Genomic DNA, 23,182 nt, shown 5'->3' on the forward strand with positions numbered 1-23,182 from the left:
AATGGGATCCATTATAGACTTCAGCTCCTCTACAGTAACGGTGAGTTTCCTTTCCGGCATTTTAATCGAACAAACGCACCGAGTGAATGATACACGTTTAACACTTGAAGCCGAGAGAGAAAGCCCTCCAATATTTTATGACGTCGTTAAAAAAATCTGAAATGTTTATTGAAGAATGACAAGGTATAAATAGATTAAAAAGCTTAACCATTACGCATATCTTAATTGTTGTTATTACTGTAACAATTATTATTATTGTGAGTGCAACTGTTTTCAATATAACCGACAATATATTTAATATTTTCCTGCTTCCCCATAATTTGAAAGCTTTGTTTGTTTAATTAAATTGTATTACATTTTAGAAACGTGCATTTTTTTTCTATTAAATGTTACGACATGTTCAAGTTAAGTTAAGAAAATATGGGTAAATCTTTAAACTCCTCCAGCTTTTCTAAAGTACACCCACAACCCCCCACGCCCCCACCTAAAAAAAAATGAAACGATGTGTGTTGCTTCTCTTGGGTTGTAAAATCATCAACAAGAATTTCCTGACTATCTCGCAGGAATCAGGACAGAGCAGGACTTATATGTGCGACTAATCGACTCCATGACCAAACAGGTGAGATTCTCAATTTCACTATACTGCCACAGAGTTAAACTTTGCAGCAGTTCCACACTTGTAACGGTCTTAATTTCTGGATCCACTACTACTGCAACCTCAGAACACACACACACAAACACACACCCGTCACCCTGTGTCTGAGACCCTCAACTTCAGCACAGCACAGCCAGCGTGATAAACGACCTGTCTTACCTGTGAAATACATTTACGAAGGCCCAAGAACGTAGAGGACATGTGTCCACCTATACTCCACTGCCGCTTATAGCAGCCAGTAACTGGAATGTGGGATTTTATAAGCATCTGTGTGTTCATGTGAGATGTGTGTGTGTGTGTGTATAGACGAAATGCAGGAGTGTGTTAGTGTTGGGAAGAGACAGTGATGCATGCCAGCTCACTCTTAGAAGACCTTGACCCTCATTTCCTCAATGTGAAACAGAACAAACTCTATCCTAGAGTGTGTTTTGGCCAATCACATCAAAAAACTCAAGATGGAATGGCACAAAAAGTATGGGAATTCTTTGTTATGATGAATTAATAGACTGGCCAAACTAGAATTTTTGAAGGTCGTTTGATATCCAGTGACATTAGGCTTGAATGGAATTTACACTAATGGAGAAGCATTCGAGTTTATTTTGACCCGATGCTAGTGTGTGTTTGTTGTTTACTGTGTAGTGTGTGTGTGTGTGTGTGTGCATACGTGTAGGTGTGTGTGTGAGCGCTTGTGTTGACAGTGGCCCTGGAGAGCATGTTGAGTGAGGTTGCAAGGGGAAAGCAGACTACAATTTTGGACGCTGTGCTCTATGGAGCAGATGGTGCACTATACTCCAGTCTGGCAGCCCAACTGCTCACTGTACACCACACATAAACATACATGCACACATGCACACACAGGACAATGCAACGTACACACCAAAATGTGCTCCTCCTGTTCAGGAGGAGATGATTCCTATGATACAAACAATTAAGAACACACAAAAAATTGTGTGTCCAAAGTTCTTGGATCACATTAATGAAACAATAAGCTATTTAAAATAACTGTATTGTTTTTTTTTCTTGACTCCAGGCGATTGTCTATGAAGGCCAGGATAAAAATCCCGAGATGTGTCGAGTTCTGCTGACCCACGAGATCATGTGCAGGTAAGAATGAGTCCCACCCTGCTGCAAATGTCATTATTTTATTCCAGAATAGGCCTCCTTTTTTTTTTTTTTTTTTTTGAAGGTGTCTCTGCTGGAGTAAAGAGAGGGCAAGGATATGAAGAGCAGTGCTAAATTACTATAGAAATCTTATCATTTTCTTCAAAGTGGGTTGGAAGATTGGCCCTGGCCTATTTCTGTTGGTAGGGGTGTGAGAATGCGTGTGTGTGTGTGCGTGTGCGTCTCCTTCTCATGTTCAGCTAATTAGGACAAGGAAAAGCTCATTACTCAAAGCCATCCTCCTTAGTGTGCGTAACACATGCAAGTTTGCATCGTCCTGACAGTGAGCTATGTGCCGACGAGCACACGCTCGGACTGCGCGTTAAATACATTCACACACTCAAACACACTCAGCGTATCAATGAAGGTATCACACGGCCGATGACCATCTAAAAATACACGTCGACTCGCAAGTAGAAATAAATGGCCTGTGGCACTTCCTGGTTATCACACAAGGCAATTTAGACCACTTGTTTTCATATGCTGCAGGAAACGGCCTGAGATCAGAAATCTGATCTGGCTTTCCAAGCCTCCTGTCCTGGGGGACGCAAGAAAGTAGGGGGAGGGTCAATCCCCCTCGCTCCACTCTTTTGTGTATTCCTCCACCTCCAGTCATACACCACTAAAGCAGATGCTCGCATGTAGCCAGATACAGGTACGCGCAGACACGCATGTAAGCAGGCGCGGCACAGGGTAGGGCAGGCCGGGCAAGAAAAGGGAGATGTGATGTATTTTTGGGAGAGATGACAACACACCGCTACATTGTGCTGAAGTCAAGTCATTGGAAAAAGGAGTCGTCACATCAGTATGCAACCCCCTTTTACCCAGCATGCACTACTCCCCAGGTCCGGTGGGACCACTCTGTGACCCACTTCTGAGGCAGAGAAAGAGCCAGGCGGGATAGAGGGAGGGGACGAGCTCCGAGGAGGAAAAAATGGAGAACGCAAGATGTCTGCTTGTGTGATGTCTGACAGAAATGGAGCTAACCTGAGTCCCCCATTGTGATTTACGATAGTCTCATAATCCGGCCGGACTGGGGGCGCAGCTTTCACTCACCTGAAAACTGCGCTCGCAACGGCGGCATGAGCCGGGTCTGACCTAGACAAGCTCAGGGAAAGCCAGCTCCCACCACATCTTTTACCTTTGCAAAATGCCTCACACCCGTCTCACGCCTCTTTCCATTGCGAGTCTTCACGCATGGTCACTGCTGCACGCCGTTAACTTTTCGCTGGCTAACTCCGCTCTTGTCACCCCCACAGTCGATGCTGCGACAAGAAGAGTTGCGGGAACAGGAACGAGACCCCGTCAGACCCGGTCATCATCGACAGGTAGGCAAAGACTGACCTGTCGACATGGCCCGTGCGGGCAAGCGTGTTGCCATTTACTACATGCCAAAATCTGGGGAAAACGTCACACGGCTGAGACGTGCACTTGGTCAGAGAAGCAGAACGGCCAGTTGTTTACATTTCAGCAGCCATAATCATCTCGGTGAGCAAAATGTGTGAAGCAGCAGTAAATACCATTGCAGTGCTACGTGTGTGTGCGGACTCCTTCACGTGTGGTCACACACAATGTTTGAGTGGTTACGTTGATGACTTAGCTGATGAGCAGTTGAAGTTACAACCCAAGTCAGATGTGTGGATGTGTGTGTGTTGCTGGATAAATCTTAGCCGGCCCAACGCGCTTTGTTGCTTTTAGCCCGCACTCCTTGCACTTTTTCTTCAAGTACATGCGCCGATCCTCCTGTCGACATAAACTACCAATGACTAATGCGGCACTTCGCCTGATTTACTCTTTGTAAAGCAGGAAACAAAAAAAAAAAAAAAAAAAGGAAAAGCCCTGCTTGTAGATTTACTGTTTGGCCTCTGTTGTGTCACAGTGATTCCTTTTTATTTTAACCTGGCATTGAATCATTATTGCTAACGTTAAAAAAAAAAAAAAACGCAATATTTAAGCAGATTGAATTTTCCGATCTAGATTCTGGCCATGTTAAAAAAAAATACATATTTTCTACTTGAGTTTTTATGTTGAGTTGACATGTACAAGAGTATGTGCGTGTGTTAATGAGGCAGTGACCTGTGCTATCTGATGAACACAGCTGTCCTGTTCTCACTGCTGCTCCGTCAAAAGCTACTCTTTTACCTGTGTGTGTGTGCGTGCGCGTGTGCGTTTGTGTGTGAGCGCCACCCTGGTTCCGCTCCAGTGAAGCGGAAGGCCTCACCTCAGTGCTCCCTGAGACAGCTGCACCCCAACCGCACGGCTTTAGACAACACGCCTGCCCATCACTCTTTGCCCCGACCGTTTTTGTTTGCGTGCGTCCGTACTTGTTGAATTGCTCATCAGTGTAAGCGCACGCCGCCACTCCGCGTCAAGTTGGCCTGCAAGTTTGGGGCAGTCGCAGCTAGCAAAACAGGCGGAGGCGCCGCCCTCGCCACATCGAGCGCGCCGCGGTCGTTCCGTGTGGCGTTACTCCCCTGACACTTCATGGCTCAGGTGTGCGAGGCCACATTAAGCGACAACAAATTAGAGCAGGCGGCGGGAAAACAACGGCCATATCTTCGCTTTGCTCTCCGACTCCTCCAGGACGGGAAATTAGGTCAGGTGAGAGGAGTGTGATTTGGGGGGTGGGGATGGTCGCTCAAACTGAAGATTGAAGGGCAATAAGAGGAGGCGGGTTGATGTCTTTGCTCATTTAGCATCTACGTAGTCTTGGCAGTTGTAATAATCAGGGCTTCATAAACAAACAAACAACTGTGATGCCAAAGCTGACTCAATTAACATGAACCCCCCTCCTTCAAATTCATAAAGAAATACCATCAGCAGCCCCTCTCCACCCTTGAAGTTATTTAGTTCGTTAAATAAGGGCTCGTTAGCCCGCTGCTATTTCGCAGAGATGATTAGATTTTACAGCTCTAATTAGCTGGGCTAGCTCAAACTCTTCTGGAAGAGTAATGGCTCTTATTGCCTAATTAGCTCTCTCTCGTTAAGATTGGAGGAACAGGCCACGGCAGCAAAACTGCAGGAATGAGGAAAAATAAAGGCAGCTAATGAGAAACTTATTTGATTGTTAGGAGAACAAATCCGTACAGTGTGCATCTCACAGGATCCGGGAAGTCTCTCACGAGGAGAGACACCCTCCAAGCAGCTCGAATTTCTTTGGACATTTAAAGGGACGGTGGGACCGGGATGGCCATGTTTTCACTAACAAATTCATTTTGTATATTTTTTGATCAGGAAAATGAAGGGTTGACATTTTCTATTTCATCCATTTATTTTGGAGAAATTAGGAAATAAGTGACTCCATGTTGTTAATGAGGAAAATGGCTACGCACCCTACCCTACCGTTCTATCCTTGTTCGGTCGGAGTCATGGGAGGAACCGATTACAAAATCACCATTGGAAATCAGTGTACTTTCATTACTTATAAGGTCAAAAAACGGCGATCAATTGGCACCAAAATCTATGTGGACATCCTTACTAATGACCACTTCAACATATCAAAAGGATTAACGTTTCCGTGGCTGATTTATATGAGAATGAGGAAATGTGGAAGTGAGTAGAGCTACATAGATTTATGCTGGTACGAGTGCACACTTCTTCTTTGCTTAAAAAAACAAACAAAAAAACACTGCTTCTTTGCTGATCACGGTTAGGACGAGCGAGGCATTTAACACCAGTCAGGATATTTACAGAGACTGAAGTGGGAAAGAGTATACATGCACATTTATTTGGATGAGGAACGGCTACAGTTTTTCGATTGACAACACGCTGGTCCAATGGAACGTAACAGCCGAATGCGGCCACACTCGGCTGTGCCGTCAGCCTCCTCGCTGGAACTATTTGTTTGCTGAACATTGACGCTTGCTGGCGGCTGCAAGCGGTGTCGGACACCGCGCGCGGCTGCTTGGGAGGCTAACCCCGCGACATGAAGACGCAGGCTCATGTTCACCTCCACACGCTGGGCGGACAGTAAGGAGCAAATGTTGTTGTGCTAACGCCTTTTGTTTTAACGACCTGAAGCTAGTTGTTGCTATGAGCCGTCCCATTTTCCTACTGTTGGCCGGGGAGGGAAGAGCGGGTGGCTAAATGAAGATCCATGCTTGCCTGATTGCTTGCCCGCTGCCAGTCGCCGTCTGCCTCCTGAGAGTTGACACGAGTTTAGCGTCGCTAAATGTCCAAAATATAAACCAGTTGGGGTTCGTGTGCGCATTCATGCTCTTGTCCGCTTCAGCCCGTGTAAGTGGAGAAGCGATCGCCAGTTTTGATTTTGTGGTGATCATGATGACATCACATTTTATTTCAATAAATCCAAACTATTGTGCAGAACACTTTTATACTTTCACAGGTTGAAGTGGACAAGAGTAGTAATGCGCATTTGCATTTTGGTGTCGATCAGTCGCCATTTTAGACAACAGAACTGAAAAAGCGAGCAATATTACATACGCTTGCCTCCCTCCCGTGACGTAGACCGCTGAAACATAACATAAGCCACGCCCCAAAAGGGGGCGGGCCAATTTGTCATCAATCACAAAAAAGACCTTAAATCACGACAGAGTCTTTTGAGGGGGGCATTTTAGTACTGATGTCATTTTTACATGCAAACCTATTATATAGGTGCCAATGTTAAGCTCACCCAAGTGTCCCTTTAAGCGTCGACACGAACTTCAATTTTGAAGCCTATCTAGAAGTTGGCCATGTCTTCAATCGGCACTAGTGTTACTTTGGATTAGTTGAAGTGTCTTGTTTGTTTTAGCCTGAAGGAGGCTTTCCTATTTTGGGGGATTTACCTTGGCAAATGCGTGTCAGGGGAAGGTGAGACGCTCCTGTGCACCTCTCTATGTCTTCCCCAGGGGAACATGTGGTCCACTTTAGCCTCTTACAGAAACAGGATAATATGAGGGGGAGCCCTTAACCCCTTCACCTCCACTTTCAGCCCTCCTCATCACTCCTGCTTAGCACGGGGTTAATGGTATGCAGACACCGCCAGTCACTCCGTGCTTTGCCTGGATGGGCCTCACATCATGAAACATCTCCCTCTCCGCCGATCATGGAAACCTTTGCTAGCTCTTTGCATAGCCGCCGTCAATGCATTTCCTGCTCTTTATGAATAGCTTTGATTGCAGACTAATCTGTGGGCTCTGGCGCTGAATGTGCCCGCGTGTCCCCTCTCGCCTCCCGCCACCTGTGTCCCGTGGCCCTTTCTTGCCTGTCCAGCTCCGCAGGGAGTCCCCCAGGCAGGCTTCCCCTCTTTGGAGGGCACTCTGTGGCCGCAGATAAGGATCCGTAGGGCACGCCTGCATATTCGCTGACACCCCCACACCCCCCCACCCGCCACTCTCCCGACTCCTGTGTTTTGGAGTGTGTGTTATGAGCGTGCCGTGTTTACATGCGCAGGCAATGTTATTTCAGGTTAATTGCTGTTTTCAAGTGCGTGCTCGCGGGTGTTTGTGTTTGCGCACACTCCTGCGGCCCGCTGTTGATGTGGCCCATTTCCTTGCATGCGCGTCTGTGCTGTTGTATCGGCGTCGGTGTTGGTTGTTTCCCTGGGAGTGTGTGCGGTGATAGAGGCCATTTCCTGGCGAGTGTGTGTGTGTCTTGAGTGAAGAATGTCGGGCAGGAAGTGCTCCTCCCGGGGAGGATGATGTCATGGCGGTTTCCTGTTCTGCTATTGGAGCCGAACGGCTAGCAACAGATTTTTGATCATGTCTTTGCCGCTTCAGGACCAGAACTCTCTTGGTGGCATACGTGCGGGGAGCGAATACTCTTGGGAGTCAGCCGCGTTTTGAAAATGTTGTTTTGCAAGCTTGCGCGTTCTGCCGCTTGTTTGTCACTCTCCTGCTAATTGTCTCTCTTTAGTGGGGAACCCCCTCATTGTTTTGGTTGTTGTGTTTGGATGCACTTCCTGAGGTGAGAGTTCATGCGTTGCCTTGGCTGAGCTAACGTGCGCTAGTGAATAATGTATTTCATTGACTTTATGTCAGCTCTGCCAGCCCCCCATGCCGAGCCCACCCATGTTTAATTCATCCGTCCCATTTGTGTGCCCGCGCGTGTGCATGTTTGTGAGCGCACACGCTTACGAATTTGTGTCATTTAGAAGCCCAGTCTGCACCTGTCTAGCCATTAGCCTGCTTCTAATTTGCATTTGATGCTAATGCGGTTTACTGGCAGCCCCTTCCGTTCCTGCCGCTTAGTTTCACTTTCATATCAGCGAGAAGGTGAAAACATACTTATTGTCGATACGGCTCCCATACCCTCTGCATCTCACCTCAACGTTGAAAGCGACGGCATCATTTCCTCATTTTGCGTTTGGGCTCTTTTTGCCACTTTAAAATGCCACATAAAACCAGTTTGCAGCCAAACAGAGTCATGTGACCTAGCGTTCAGTGCAGATTGCGCTGCTATTTTTGTACTTGACTTTGGCTGGTGGAAGGCTTTCCATTGTGCTTTTTGCAGGTTCGGGGTCAACTGCAAAAGACATTTGGTGGGTTGGCTTTGAGCTACTTGAAGTCGAGCAGGGCGTAGGGCCAAAGAGGCTGACTTACTGCCCCCCTCATCAATATGCACAAGTCCCCTCCCTCAGGTGCTGGCTGCGCTTACAAGAACACAAATATATACACAGAGCTCTCAGTCTCAGATAAACTCGTTCCCAAATATGTATGGAGACAAGAACCCACTGCCATGACTATAAAAACACACACACATACACAAATACGTTTTGACCCGCAGTTGCCTGCATCTGTTTGGCTGTGTTCTTTCTTCCCTGCAGTGGTTTCCCCCCTCAGGGTTGGAAGAAAGCGCGGCCCCGGGGGACGGACGGCTGGGATGATTGACAGCAGAGAGTTTGGAGGTCGAGGAGCCTCTAAAACAGGGCTGACTCTTTTTTTTCTCTCACTCCACCACTGTAACCCCCAACAACTGCTGCTCTTTCACGAGCAATGGGGGGGGAAAAAAACACAGCAGTCATTGGTTGGTTTAGTTTTTCCAAATATGAAACATCAACTTGGAGAGCTGCTTCGGGGCAAGGAAACAATGCGGGGGGGGGGGGGGGGGGGGGGCGTTTTTCATATTCTCAGCTGTAAGTGTAACCTAGCCATAAGAACGTGCGTGTATTTCCTTGTTGTGTTTTAATTCTTCCCCCAATAAGTGAGATGCCATCACACTTTGTAGGTCGTTAAACTAATGGCCTACAGCTGAACGCAGGTAACAAACACTTTATTAGTCCTCATAAAAGGCAATTTACAAATGTCATAACACCAAAAATGGCTTGTAAGTAGCTGTCTTTTCTGCCAAAACTGCTTCGTCATTATTGCTTACTTTCCCTCCTTGACCTGGCCCTCTCCTTGGTCTTGTCTCCTACTTTAGTGCCAGTGTTTGTTCTGTCCCAGAATGACAGGGTTTGGCCGGCCAAAGCTGGTCCAAATGAGTAGCGTCCTACTTCTCTGAAAGACATTTTTGGTGCGGAAATTGCAGGCCGGGGAGATAGAGACAAGAGGGGAGGTAAATAGAATAAAGATATATTTACCGTACCAAAGCGCTTTTATGTGTGTGTGGTGTGTGCGTGTGTTTATGCAGCAAGTGATGAAAGAGTAACATTTTCCAGGACTTAGTCCATGCCCTAGAAGATGCGCTCAATTTGCTTTTCAAATGAGGCGTGAAGAGCAGGAGCGTGTGCCTCTCAGTGTGATGGTATATTTGTCCGTGTGTGTGCGTGTGCGTGTGCGTGTGCGTGTGCGTGTCTGTGTGTGTGTGTGGGGGGGGGGGGGGGGGTTGCAGAAGCAAGGCTTTGTTTTCTCACTGCTGATGCCTGTGGACAGTCGGAGCACAGCTTAAGTGCGCTCTCATGGCCAATGTGTTACACGGCTGTCTGTTTGCGCCTGTAATAGAAAAGACTCAGCAGCAGTGTGTCATTGAGCTGCATGCGCTCCCTGATCCCAGCCTCACAGTCTCACACACACGCACGCACACACCCACACACCTTGGTCTCAGGCCCAATGATGCATTGTTTACTGCTGCTAAGTGAGAACACAGACAGTACGCTTCATGCCAGCTCGATACCCCCCAAGCTGGCGTCTGACTTCCTCCTAGGCCGTCTCCATCCCAGCCCCTCTTCTAGGGCGGGTTAGCTCAGCGCCGTAGCCCAGGATGTAAGTCCAGGTGTCCAGGATGAGCGCTCTGTTGACCCGCTGTGTCCAAACGCAATGTATAGTCTGCTGATTGTTTTTCATCAATCTGTTCAGGAAGAATGGATCACTGGCCAGGCGATGTAAGCGTCGCTCTCAGTTTCACACGCCACAATGGAAGGAAGACCTGCACGGCATGGGGGGAGGGGGGAGGGGGGCGGCCAGTCGGGTGGTGGGCGGCCATACAGTGCTGTGAAAAATGCTTGCCCTCCTCTCAAATTCTTCTTTTTGGTGCATAGTTTCATCACGTTGTTTACAATCGTCAAACTATAATAAGTAGACAAAGATAACTCAGGTCAACATAAAAATCCGTTTTTAAATGTTCATATTATTTATTAAGGAACAAAGTATTCCAAGCTCCCTGACCCTGTATGAAAAAAATACTTGCACTCTAAACTGGTTGGGCCACCCTCAACAGCAACAAATGCAATCAAGCGTTTTCTATACAGAGTCGTTCACATCGTTTTGGCTCAGTCTTCCTTGCAGAATTGCTTGAATTCAGCAACAACGGAGGGTTTTGGAGCATGAAGGGTACAGCTTGCAATCACCGTTTGGATCCCGATTCCTGATTCGTGTTGACAGTAACAAAGGACTTCTGAATAGAATCGAATAGTTACTACTCCTTGTACTTTTCCCAAATAAAGACATGTCATACGGACAAATGTAAAATTCAGTTTGATCAAAATCGTAAAAAGGAGTGTATTTATACTGTATGTCATTTCATCTACACCGTATGGTGCCAAAGCCTCACATCTATTCAACCCAAATGTACACTGGCACATTTGTCTGCCGATTTTCTTTCTAGCTTAAAGTGTCTTTATTTAACCAGGGACCCTCGGCCAACGGTTGAACCCGGGGTTGTTTTTTGCATCTGGTGATGGTGTAAATAAGTCCCTGCCTGTGACCATGGGCTACCTGGATAGGGGGGATGTCTCATGGGGCTAACTCCCGTCAATTGTTGCCGTGACTGAGTGGGAGCAAAGTAATGGCAGAGGCATTGCCGATAGGCGCTTTATTGACTGCAGTTCACAATACAGTCTCATTCAACGCTTATTAGCTAACCAACTATTCCTGGTCCACTCAAATCCAAATTCGAATCACCACAGATTCACGCACAGCCTTTGCGCTTCAGCTTTAGGTCACAAAGTGATGGTTGAATAATCTCCCTGAGGACCCCCTGAGGATTTTTTTCTCCCGGACCATCACACTACCACCGCCATGTTTGACTTTTTCTGAAATGCTGTCTTTATTTATTTATTTATTTATTTATTTATTTATTCATTTATGCAAGATATTGTCATGAGACACATCTTCTCGTCATAGAATTTTTCTACCCCAACTCTTGGGAATCATTTCTTTCTTATTGTTGAGTCATGTTGAACATGAGGAAAGCGAGGTCTGCACTTGTTTAGGTGATGTCGTGGGTTCCTTTGAGACCTCTTGGATGAGTTGTTGGTCTGCTCTTGGCGTCATTTTTGTCGGCCGCCCATTTGTGGGAAGGTGTTCCTTGGTTTCTCCATTTGTGGATAATGGCTCTCAGCTCCTCTTCACTGAAGTCCTAAAGTTTTTACAAATGGATTTGTGACCTTTCCCAGTCTTAGTGATGTCAAAGATTGATTTTATCAGCTATTTTAAAATTTTGTCTCAGTTTTAGTCCAGTTTAAGTCACGCTTGTTAGTTTTTATCACATTTAGTCAACCTCGTTCTGTTTTTGTTTAGTCAAGTTTTAGTCGAATATAAGTCGAGCATTTTAGCCTTTATTTTAGTCCAAGAAAAAAATAATTTTATTCGTCTAGCTGTAGTCAGCAAAACTGTCAATATTTTAGTCTACTTTTAGTCAGGACATTTTTTTTTCATTAAACAAAAACTGAGTATCTAAAAAAACTAAATTAAAAAAATCAATTTCAAACTCATACTAAAAACATAACCAATATATTTTAAGCAGGAATAACTGCAGATTTTTTTGAAGCTTGCATGCATTTCTGCATAATAATATTGATGCTATTTCAAATCAAATGTCCTTGTGATGGTTCCGTGAAGACAATCGTTTCATGTCACCAAATAAAAACATTTGGATTCAAACTCCTACAGCGGTGGTTCTCAATTATTTAATTATATATTTTTCATCATGGGACCACATTTTGATGTCACAAATCTTTGGCAACAGCAGACATTCAAAACACAGACAATTTTACTTACTTTAATACAACAATTAGGCTATTTAAAGTGTAAAAGTGTAGGTTAAAGTGATATTGTGTTATTTTATTTTGTCTAGATGAATATATATTTTTGTTTTGTTTTAGTTTGCGTCCAGGTGTAGCTCAGTTAGTACAAATTCAACTTGACACACAATTGCAGTAGATCAACAAGTGTCTCCTATCGCTCCATGCTATGAGCTAGTAAGTTAGCTAGCATTAATTTGCTGTCTGTTTAACGTTATTGTTGGAACATTATAGCCGTTGGTTTAATGTTACGTTATAAACCACCAAACATTTTGTTAACTTACCACGGTGTCTTGGTGGTGAACTGCGATGCGTCTTTTCAGGTTCTTCTTCTATCTTCTTGTGCCCACATTCCTTCCCTTCTACTGAAAGCAAGATTACCGTTTTCTTCCTCCACTTCAATATCGCAGAATTGTGTCCTTATATCGCGTCTTCACTTTCTCCCGAGGAGAGTGCCAAGCACGACCATGAATGCTTCACTTTTACGCATGGTTATTATGTCGTGACCGCCAACACAGTCACTACCGACTGACTTCACGTTAGTTTGCCGTGAATAGCGTGAGAACTTGGACGAGAGAGCGGTAATCAACGCCAATAACTCATGTATTCATTTTGGTCTGCTCTTTGCTTGTGAACTAAAAGGTCCATATATTTTAGCCCGGTTTTTATTTACTAGACTATAGTTCCATCTTGTCATTTTTAGTCCACAAAAATGCATACTGAGTTAGGTTCACTTATTGTTTATTAATGAAGGTTTTAGTCTCGTCTCGTCTAGTTTTCGTCCGGTGAAGAATGTGCGTTGAAGAAAATATTTTCATTTAGTTTTCGTTAACGAAATTAACTTTACTTTATTTCTCATCTATCCTTGGATTTGTTTTTCCATTAGTTAGATGATCTTAAACATTAAAGTTGGATACTATGAAAAAAAAAAGAATTTAAGTAAAGGGTGACTATATTTTCATGGCAGTGTTGGGCAGTGCAACTAAAGAATTCTGGACAGATCTTTTTTAAGATAACTAGATTTGTCATGTCTATTCTTCTTAAGAAAACATATCATTATCTCCAACCTTGTTTGAGATTTAAGACATTGAGCTTGACTAATTGAAGCTGCAATGTTAAGGTCCAAAACAATTCTTCAAGAGACATAATTAAAACCTCAAGCAGGCACGTCAGCAAGCAGACAATTACGGTCAACAGCAACACTCATCAAAGGAATGTATATATTCATTCTCTCCTAATATATTCTTCATTATTATTTTTTTTTATTTTGCATTAATCATCGACAAATGAGACCTAGCGCATGTCACTGTTCCACTTCAAAAAGCGGCGCTCGAATTTAAAGGCCTTTGTTTGTGTTTATGTAACTGATGGGGGAGACAAAGTAAGGCGTAGGCAATCGACAGACACTTTGTTGTTTTACACCGCCTCAGCCCTTTAGCGTCTGCGCTTGTTTGTTTGTTGGCTGAGTGGCTTGACCTCACTGAGAGGAGTGTTCGCTCCTCCTTGTGTTTGCCTTGCTGACTGCCACCCGAGCGTCTCTCCTCTACTTTCTTTTGCTCTCTGCCCCTTTTGACTTGTGTTTTTCTTTGGTCCTCCCACTCATACTCCTGTTATTTATTTTTTATTTTTTTGGTTAATCACGCATGGAGTCTTCCCGCTTTTGAACACCCTTACTCGCGCCTTTGTCGATTCCTGCGTGTGACGCTGGGGTGAGTCACGCCAATTATCCCAGTTATTGGCTTCCCCTGCATAGCGGCCTTGATTTACATGAGGTGACATTCAGTTCAAACGCACAGACCTTCGCAGCCTTTTTTTGGAAAACAATTAACAGTGCAGCGTTCCCCTGTATCCTCTTTTGCTCCTGATGCACCACTCCCTCGCTCTCTTCCTCTGGCTATTGTCTCCACTAATACAGAAGGCTTGCAGGCAAAGAAGTCAGCGTGTTTGCAAGCAGGCACATTTACAAAGAATTATGGGCCTTGTAAAAATACACAAAGTAGGGCCCTATTATTCTGTCAATGCTGAGAGTGAAACGGACACACGCGCACACTCATGCAACACACACTGCTGTCCAATGACTGGCAACTATCTCCAAATTGTGCACGGGGGTGCGTGTGTGCGTGTGTGTGTTTTTTTTTCATTTATATTTTTAGCCGAACAAAGTTCTGAGCTTTCCAACAGTGTCCTTCTACGATATCAGGGTGCACCTGAAACGGGATTTGGAAGGCCATAGAGGATACGAAATCAAGTTCTACTACCAAATTTTAAGGGGTTTGCTTTCCATTCACACCACGGGGGGTCCTGTTCCAATTACGTGAATTCCAGCAACAACAAATACAATAAATCTTTGTTTCAGATAGATATATAAAACTCACATCACTTGAAGACAGATGCTTTGTGTAAGAGAACGAGTGATCTTATGCTAGTTTTGCCAAAAAGAAAATTTGTGTCCAGGTCATGTGTGCTATTATTTTCCAAAACCACTTCCTGGTTCTCAAATAGTCAGCAGCAACATCAATGATGAAAAGATGCAGAGATGACATCGTCTCAGAGAGATTTCATCTTCTCATGCATCTCATCAGACTGCTTTGTTTCGGTGCTCTCATTGAGAGGGCATATTTCCATGCAATCCAAGTATTGCTATGATATGCTGTGATGTATCAACCAACGCTTTAATCCTTTATTAATTTCTGGTCTTGGCAACAGGATTCAGACACAACATCCCCACAATTCCCGACCTTCTTTGACAGCAAAAAAGATGAATTCCAGATGTTCTAAGTTAGGGGTGATCACACTTTTTCAGCATGTGTACTTATAACATGACCAAGTCCAAATGATCGACCTACTATATTTATTTATTTAAAAATATACTTGGAATTATTTTATATATAAAACTGCATGAACACACATCTATGTGCGGTGAGGTATATGCAAATGACAGGCAGATGACAAGTGACAAATTTCACAACGAGTGATAGGCGGGAGTCTACTTTTTTAAAACTCTTTCACTGTCATTGGCATGCAGATATATTGTTAGTTAGCGATGTAACGATTCACTCAAGCCCCGATTCGATTCAATTTTCAGTTCCCGATTTTCGATTCGATTCGATTTTTAAAAAATTGCTACCATGCTTGTCTCTGTGCACTAGTGTGGTTCTGCAGCCATCCACAAACGCAATACGCAATGATGTTTGGCGCAAAAGCATAATTTGATCTACACATTCAAAATGTGCTATGCATCTGGAATGAAAAAACATATCAAGACATCATTTTCTAGATGTATTTAATCAACTCGATTTTTGTTTCATTGGATCGATTAATCGTTGCATCATTATTATAAGTATAAAACTGGGAGGGCTGGCAGTGATTTGAATAAATGCCATGAGGGCTACCGACACTCCCTTGGCAAGCTACTGCTAGCTCAAAATGCACAGAATGGGCAACCCTGTTAAGTAGTATATCAACAAAAAATAATAATAAAAAATTTGTAAATGTTGCCTTCAAATGACTGTTTTGTTTTTTTGAACAGTGGACTTTTTCGGTAAGAAATTGTGGACAAAGTGACATCAAACTGATGTCATGGCATCGCCAGAAATTCAGATTACTTGCTTCAGTTTGCACAAATGTCATCCCCGATCCGGCTTATATCTCTGAGGTGTAATATTTGTGTAATATCTGGAGGTTGCTGTGATATGGGTATGGTATTCATCAGCCTTTGCTACAAAGCTGCGTGTGAATTTCTAATTTACTTTCAAGTTCTAAAAAGTTTTTAGGTCCTTTCCTATGGAGCCTCCCCTTCCTATTAGTGAAATTCAGTACTTCATACAGTGTGCTCCGCTGCGAGTGATTACTCGCTCCTTAATTGGCAGTTATTCAGGGATGAATGTAAAGAGAGGTTCATGGGAATCCTTAAATTGTGTCTTGTTTGTACAATAAAAGATCCTGCACTTGATTCCTGCTTTTGACCCCAGATAATCCACGGCTCCCGTGCGCCTCCCTTGCAAAGGGGGTGTGTGGCTCCCGCATTCAAACACAGAGACATACTTGCGAGCGCTGCCGTTAATGAAGCGCGTCTCTCTTCTGTCATGACGCCTCTGTTAGTGTGACAAGATGTTTACACGAACAATCACGGCGCCGCCTCTGATGCGGGCGGGGATGAAAGGGAGACGAGAGAGGAGGAAAGAAGTGGAGGCAGAGACGTGATGGCGAGTGTCTGCTTCTCCCTGTTTGACAGGAGGACAGTTGTAACAGTAGCCCACTGAGCGCGCAGACAGAGACATGGGGAGGATTCACCAGCCAGACAGGCACACAGAGGGAGAGATGTACCTGGGAGGGAAAATGCTCCGAAGGAAAGATGCTCTGCTTTTTCCTTTTTTTGTTTTTTTTTTGTTGTTGTCCTCTCACAGGACCGCATTCTGGAATCCAAAGGAAAACAATTAGATGCGCCTGCTGCCCCCCTCGCAGTCCTGCAGTGTTGATTACAAATGAGCAAACCTGGCATTTATCACATTACTACAAACATTTATTAAAGCCGGTTCCCCTCTAAAGCTGCAGAGATAACAGTGGGTAATTGCAGAGACTGGCTCTATTAGTTAAGTATGCCTAATGTCACTGCCTCCGAGCATTAATGGACGCCGTAGTATTACGTTCCTGCTCTCATTACCACCCCACTCCCCCTCAAACACACACACACACACACACCTCTCCCCGTGCATTGACCCTGCAGCAGGAGTCTGTGCCACTCTAATGAGAAATGGAAAACACTACTCCACATGCTCCAAGACATTCAGACGCACACACACGCACACACAAATGGACACACACTCGGCGGGAACCATTATAAGGGGACTGAAAGGTACAACTGTGTAATCACACACGCCGTGGGAAACAATTGTGGCCTTATCAGAGTGATCATATTATAAAAGTTTAATAAACACCAAACGGCCTAATGGTGAATTAGCCTGCATCTGCCCTCTGTTGTGCTGAACTATAATTAGCGAGTCAACAAAGACAAACACATGTTTTCACCCAGCGTTTTCCAAACGCGATGCAATTGCGCATTTTATTTATCATCTCGCCGGCCAGGAATTGAAAGGAAAATTGTGCCTTAGTGATGACTTGTCAACTTTTCTCCGAGACACACACGTCGCCAGCGTTGTGACTGTGAGAAATAAACACACAGAAACACATTGAAGCGATGCGCGGACGCTTTGGCACGTGCCCCAGTCTGGTTTTCTAAGTGCCACTTGAGATGTGTACGGCGAGAGGAGGATGAGTGCTTGAGACGCTGGAGGAGGAGGCGGAGGAAAGACAAAAAGACACAGGAAGTGATGGTGCTGAATGACATGGAATCAGTTAGTCAAGGGGTTGTGCCGGTGCCCCCCCCCCCTCCCCCACACACACACCCTCTCCCCAACTAAAAGCTTGTGTGTCCCCTTTTTATTTGTCTGAGAGCATTTCCATGTATGCGGTAATTGACGTTAAATCGATGACAATTTGTTATTCACAATCACAAGGACCTATCACTTTTTTATGGAGCCTCCACCCTTGCTCATCAATATTACATCAGGGCCCTGACGCTCACGGTGAGGGAGGGCCGCTTAGAAAATGGCTGAGGGGAGAGAACGTGGCTTTAGTCCACCGTGTGCACGCATGTGTGCGCGTGAGTGCGTTTGCGTGGCGGGGCTGTGCGCGGGTGGAGGAGGGCATCTGCTGAGGTTGTAGAAAACGTCGCTTCCAGCATACACAAATGTGCAAACGCGTACCTGACCCCATGTGTGTAGATACGCCCTGCATACGTGTGCGCGCGTGTGTGTGTGCGTGTTGTGCCTTTGTGATGTGTTTACGCGTGTGGGCTTGCCAGCTGAGTGACAGCCTAGTATTGATCTGTGGGAGGCCCCGTGTCATTAGACCCAGTATGGACCAGCAGGCGCACGTGGAGGTCAGGGCACAGAGTTTGTGCATGCGCATGTGTGGAGGAGGAGGAACCGGGGACCAAGTGTTCAGTAGTGACAGGCTCAAGCATCTGAAAGAAAATCAATCGTGTCATAAGAGGAAGGTTTCCTCTGGCCTTCTTCTCCCCCCTTTCTTCTTCTTTGCCCATTTTATCCTCATTCTTTTCAGCTGGGAGAATCTCTGCAGGCACTTCATTTCACACTTTTCACCTCCTCTTCTCCCTTTTAGTTTTTGTTTGTTATAAAAAAATAAAAATAAAAAAGAAAAAAAGATGTGCTTCTGTGCCACAGGCAAAGGCGCAGAAGCACGCACGCACGCACGCACACACAATATGACTCCGGGGTCAGAACAAAGGTCTCATATGCGATGTGTGGATCAATCTGTGAGGTTATCCTGGCAAAGGCAGTCATTAGTGACAGAAGTGATCCTGGATCATCCCTCATTAACTTAAAGGGCAGCGAGGCTGTTTGTCCAGATAAAAGAAAATGACCCCAAAGCAGGGCCAATTAACTGCGAGGTATTGCCAGCGCAAGTTGCTTTGTTTATCCAAAGTTTCAATCTAAAAGTAGCTGATTAGACTTTTGTTTTATTGCGAATCCAAGCTGTCCTTCAGTTATTTATTATGAGCGATGAGTAAGCACACACTCGCTTATACGCGCACACGCGTGCACGCAGGGCAAGCATCCACCTGTTCTCCTCTCTCGCCTGAGGGCACTAGCATGGTGGATAACAGTTTGAGGGGAGCCGCCTGCAAAACACTAATCAGACCGAACGCTGCCTAATTAGCACAGAGTCCACTGATTGGCTTACAGCAATAATTAACACAGGTGAGAATAATTAGCTCCCCATAGACCAGCGTGTGTGCGCGCGCATGTGTGTGAGTGCGTAAGATGTTATTATGCAGCCTCGGTCCCCAGTGAGACTTAGCAGGCAGAGAGAAGAATCAAACTCATTACAGAAACCAGGCCAACCTGTGTTAGGTGCTCCGCTTTCCCACACCCTGAGAATTAGCCACAGCCAGATCCACCTGCCGTGCGCATGTACCCCCTTCGCCTTTCTTGCTTACTTTGTCGGTTCTCTGCCTCATCCCGCGTTGTCTTAAGCCCCCCTCCGTCAATGATGACTGAAGTTGCGTTTGAGGAATTTCACCGCGAGGTGAACCTGCTAAGATGAGATGAAACACAAGCATGGGGCATCTTTCTATCATATTCCGTCTTGCTGCTGGTATGCTTCTCGCTTTTATCTCCCTCCCAGCCACTTCCTCTCCTTGTATTAAAAAAAAAAAAAAAAAACCTTTACAGTGGCGATATAGCCCGCAAGCCGTGCTCTTCCTCTCTATAAAACTACATAAGACATTACTTACCTGCTGGCTGGATGTAGGAGGTACAGCCACCGTGAGAGAGCACGCAGGAGATAATGAGAAAGACAGAGATGGACAGACGAAGGATAGAAATGGGGAGAGTGTTTGTGCAGAAAGTCTGGCTATTGTTCATCAGTCTGTGTAGCAGCATGGTGTCTTCCTATTTTTACCAAAGTGCTGCTTCTTTGATCAAACCAACATCACAGCGCCGAAGACGTGCACGCAGACAACGAGAAGTTTCTTTTTTTTTTTTTTTAATCGAAGCACAATTGACGGCTTGTCACTTTTAGCTCCGAGGCACCGACGTTGCAGAGTAGTTAGTGATGCATCTCAAAAGGAGATGGTGGAAAGTAACACACGCGCGCACACCCACGCACACACACACCTTAAAGAGCCTGCCGTGCTAAATAAATAACAAGCGACGATGTAAATTGGTGTTTTCCTGGAGTGTGTGGTTGCTTCTGGGATGTATTTTTCATGTCAAAACATTTTACCGTGGTTTAGGAGAGCATGGTTAATAAATGTAACCCTGCCCCCAGCATCCCTGGAACCATGTGCATACAGTAAATACACACACCCCATGCAGGGTGATATTCATTGGACCAAAGAGCTACTGCCCGCGTCGGTGTGACACGCAATATATATCTGCAGATATTATGGTTCTCCAACAGTGTGCAGAACAGTGATCATTACACATGTACTCGGAATTGGCAGAGTTACTTTAAAAAACAAAAAAACGTATTCCGATACAGCTACTAATATTGTTAAAGATGTAGTTCGCAATGTAATTCAGGTACCATAATATTAAAGTAATGTAACTTGAACACTTTTACTTTTGGATCAATCCAACACATAATATGCGAATGAAGACAAAAGAAATTCAATATCAACAAAATATATATTATTAAGATATATTTGTATGACCTTTTCTGTCTTATAAATGTTTTATAAAGAAAGCGGAGCATCTGGAATTCAAATCCCAAAAATAACAACCGTGCTGCTAACCACTTGTTTACTCTGCTGCGGATAGCTACATAGCTAGCTAAATAGCTAGCTAAATAGCTAGCTGGATGGATAGCTAGCTAGATAGCTGGATGGATGGCTAGATAGATAGATGGATGGATGGATAGATAGATAGATGGATAGATGGATAGATAGATAGATAGATAGATAGATAGATAGATAGATAGATAGATGGATAGATAGATAGATAGATAGATAGATAGATAGATAGATAGATAGATAGATAGATAGATAGATAGATAGATAGATAGATAGATAGATAGATAGATAGATAGATAGATAGATGGAAGGATGGATGGATGGATGGATGGATGGATGGATGGATGGATGGATGGATGGATGGATGGATGGATGGATGGAGCAACTGTGATGTCATTTTCAGTCGATAACAAGTGACAAAATGGCCATCCCTTGAGATGGACAAAATTAGGTGGATGTTGCTGCTTAATTCATATTCCAACAATGCAATATTAATCAGAGTACCGAGTTTAGACTAGTGGGTTCACATAGAACATATTATTGTAAAGATTTTTTTTTCTTGACTTTCAGAAGTTTCCCTCCTCCAACACACTTGATTCAAATAATCAGGATCGTTAATCACGCTTCTGCAGAGCTTGCTGATGAGCTGATCATTTGAATCAGAGGTGTTGGAGGAAGGACACTTCTAAAGCATGCAGGATAGGGGCACTCAGTTGGTGACTCCTGATTGATACAGTAGACAACATCAATCCATTCATTTATGGTAGGTTTCGGAGTATGTCTTCCACCACTTCCTTGTACCAATCGTATTCTCAAGAAAACCTTTCCCCCCTCCCACTCTTAAATTATCCAAAGTCACTGAGGTACACAGTTGTGAAGTCAAAGTGAATTTTAAACTTGAATACCATCTCCAGTAAATCATGAATATGTTCCCAAAATGGAATCACAAGGGAACAATCCCAGAAAATATGAAATTTTTACCAGCAACCAGCCTGAGTCGAGTACTTCATTTTCTGTATTCGAGTAGAAAATAAAACAAGCCCCATTCTTCCAACTGAGTTCCCTCCATGAGGGGGAACTTTACTGTTTCTCATTTTAATGTTTAAAGTGTGGTCTCTCTTTAAATTCTGAAGACCATCTACACATCATTATTATTCATCATAGTAGCATTTGTAATATAATATCATTAGTACTTGCTAGAAGAGTTCACTGCATAAGAACGTGCTCGCACAAATAGATTCAACATTGTATATTTAAACACCAAAATGTCCAACAAAACCATATAACAACAAAAGTCTACTAGCTTAATGCTAACATTTAGGGCTCTATTTTTGGAGACAGGCGCATGTGCGCTTGGCGTGTTTAGGAATTTGGCAGACCGCGCAATGCTTTTCTGGGCGTTCTGGCAGACCAAGAGCGTTTTCTATTGCATGCCCCTGGCGCACTTGACACTTTGGTGACAGAAAGTAGAATAGATCTTTGACCAAAGTCTAAGTATTGGCACAGTTGATGTAACACGATTTTTGGTGGATTTGTGGATTTGTTTGTGTTGACACACACACTCGCATGATTGGGGGCTTCTAAGTATCCACTTTATAGCGGACAACTTCACATCATCTGCAAGTGGAGATCTTGCAGATCCTTATAAGCAGTCCCGCATGGACTCCAGCAAGTCCATTATGCATCCGCCATGTAGAGCGCGTGCCTCACCTGTAATCTAGCCGGCTGTGTTCACTCCCACGACGGCGCAAAAACTCATTTTGAAGTGCAAAAAACTCCACCTATGTTCCAATTAGACCGCACTTTGCACAAAGATAGGGCCCGTAGTGTGAAACACCAAATATGGGTTAACATAATTTACAAGAGAAGCTACTTTAACACACGAGAAGAATTAAACAGTGTGTATTTGAATACCAAAATGTTTAACCAAACCATCCAAGCACATTACTTATGCGCATATACTGTATCTTCCCTGCTTACGATGGGCCTTCTCAGTTTTTTTCTTCTTTTGTCTTAATTACATAGCAGCTTTATCAAGTAGAGCTCAGTGCCGCGCAGCATGTTGTGTCGCAACAGTAATCTCAAAGACTGCTGTTTTGGTTAGCCTTAGAGTGAAGACGTTCTGCTAGACTATGGTGGTACCTCTACTTATGAAATTAATTTGGTTCTGGAAGAAATTTCTTAAGTAGAAAATTTTGTAAGCAGAGACATGTTTTCCATGTAAATGCCCTAATCCGTTCAAAGCCCCCCAATATTCAGACATAAATGTTTTATAAAGCATAAAAATACATCAAAACATGTAACAAATACATGTTACAATAAGATTACTACACAATAAATGAGAGTTGTGCATAATGCAAAAAACAAAGAATAGAGGAAAGAATAACAATGATAGTCGTTTACCTTTTAATTGCTCTCCTCTTCGTTTATTGCCCTCTTTGGTTCATGTTCTCTCTCAGAAGTGGTTTTTGCCTGGCGTTTTGTAAATAACTGATTTAATAACGTGCCGACTGTCGATACGTTACGGTAATATTCTTTGGCGAGATCAACCAAACGCATCCCTTTTTCATACCTTTTTATTATTTCTTGCTTTGTTTGTATGGACACAAAAAACAATTTTCTCCTTTTTTTCCTTTACTCATTTCTA

At 44.1% G+C, this 23,182-nt stretch overlaps 1 protein-coding gene across 5 annotated transcripts in view; it reads left to right on the forward strand.

Moving 5' to 3' along the window:
- Positions 1-23,182, forward strand: part of LOC147152199 (transcription factor COE1) — a 77,457-nt gene that overhangs the window by 2,208 nt on the left and 52,067 nt on the right. For all 5 annotated transcript variants that reach the window (XM_086023866.1, XM_086023865.1, XM_086023863.1 and 2 more), the window contains exons 3-6: positions 1-40; positions 564-619; positions 1,686-1,759; positions 3,076-3,144. The exon at positions 1-40 is cut by the window's left edge and continues 24 nt beyond it. In XM_086023866.1, coding sequence (XP_085879992.1) covers positions 1-40; positions 564-619; positions 1,686-1,759; positions 3,076-3,144 — 239 coding nt within the window. The remainder of the gene's footprint in view (positions 41-563; positions 620-1,685; positions 1,760-3,075; positions 3,145-23,182) is intronic.

This window comes from Filicampus tigris, chromosome 2 (assembly GCF_054856515.1).
Source record: "Filicampus tigris isolate MCC_2025a chromosome 2, RoL_Ftig_1.0, whole genome shotgun sequence".
NCBI classification, from domain to species: Eukaryota; Metazoa; Chordata; class Actinopteri; order Syngnathiformes; family Syngnathidae; genus Filicampus; species Filicampus tigris.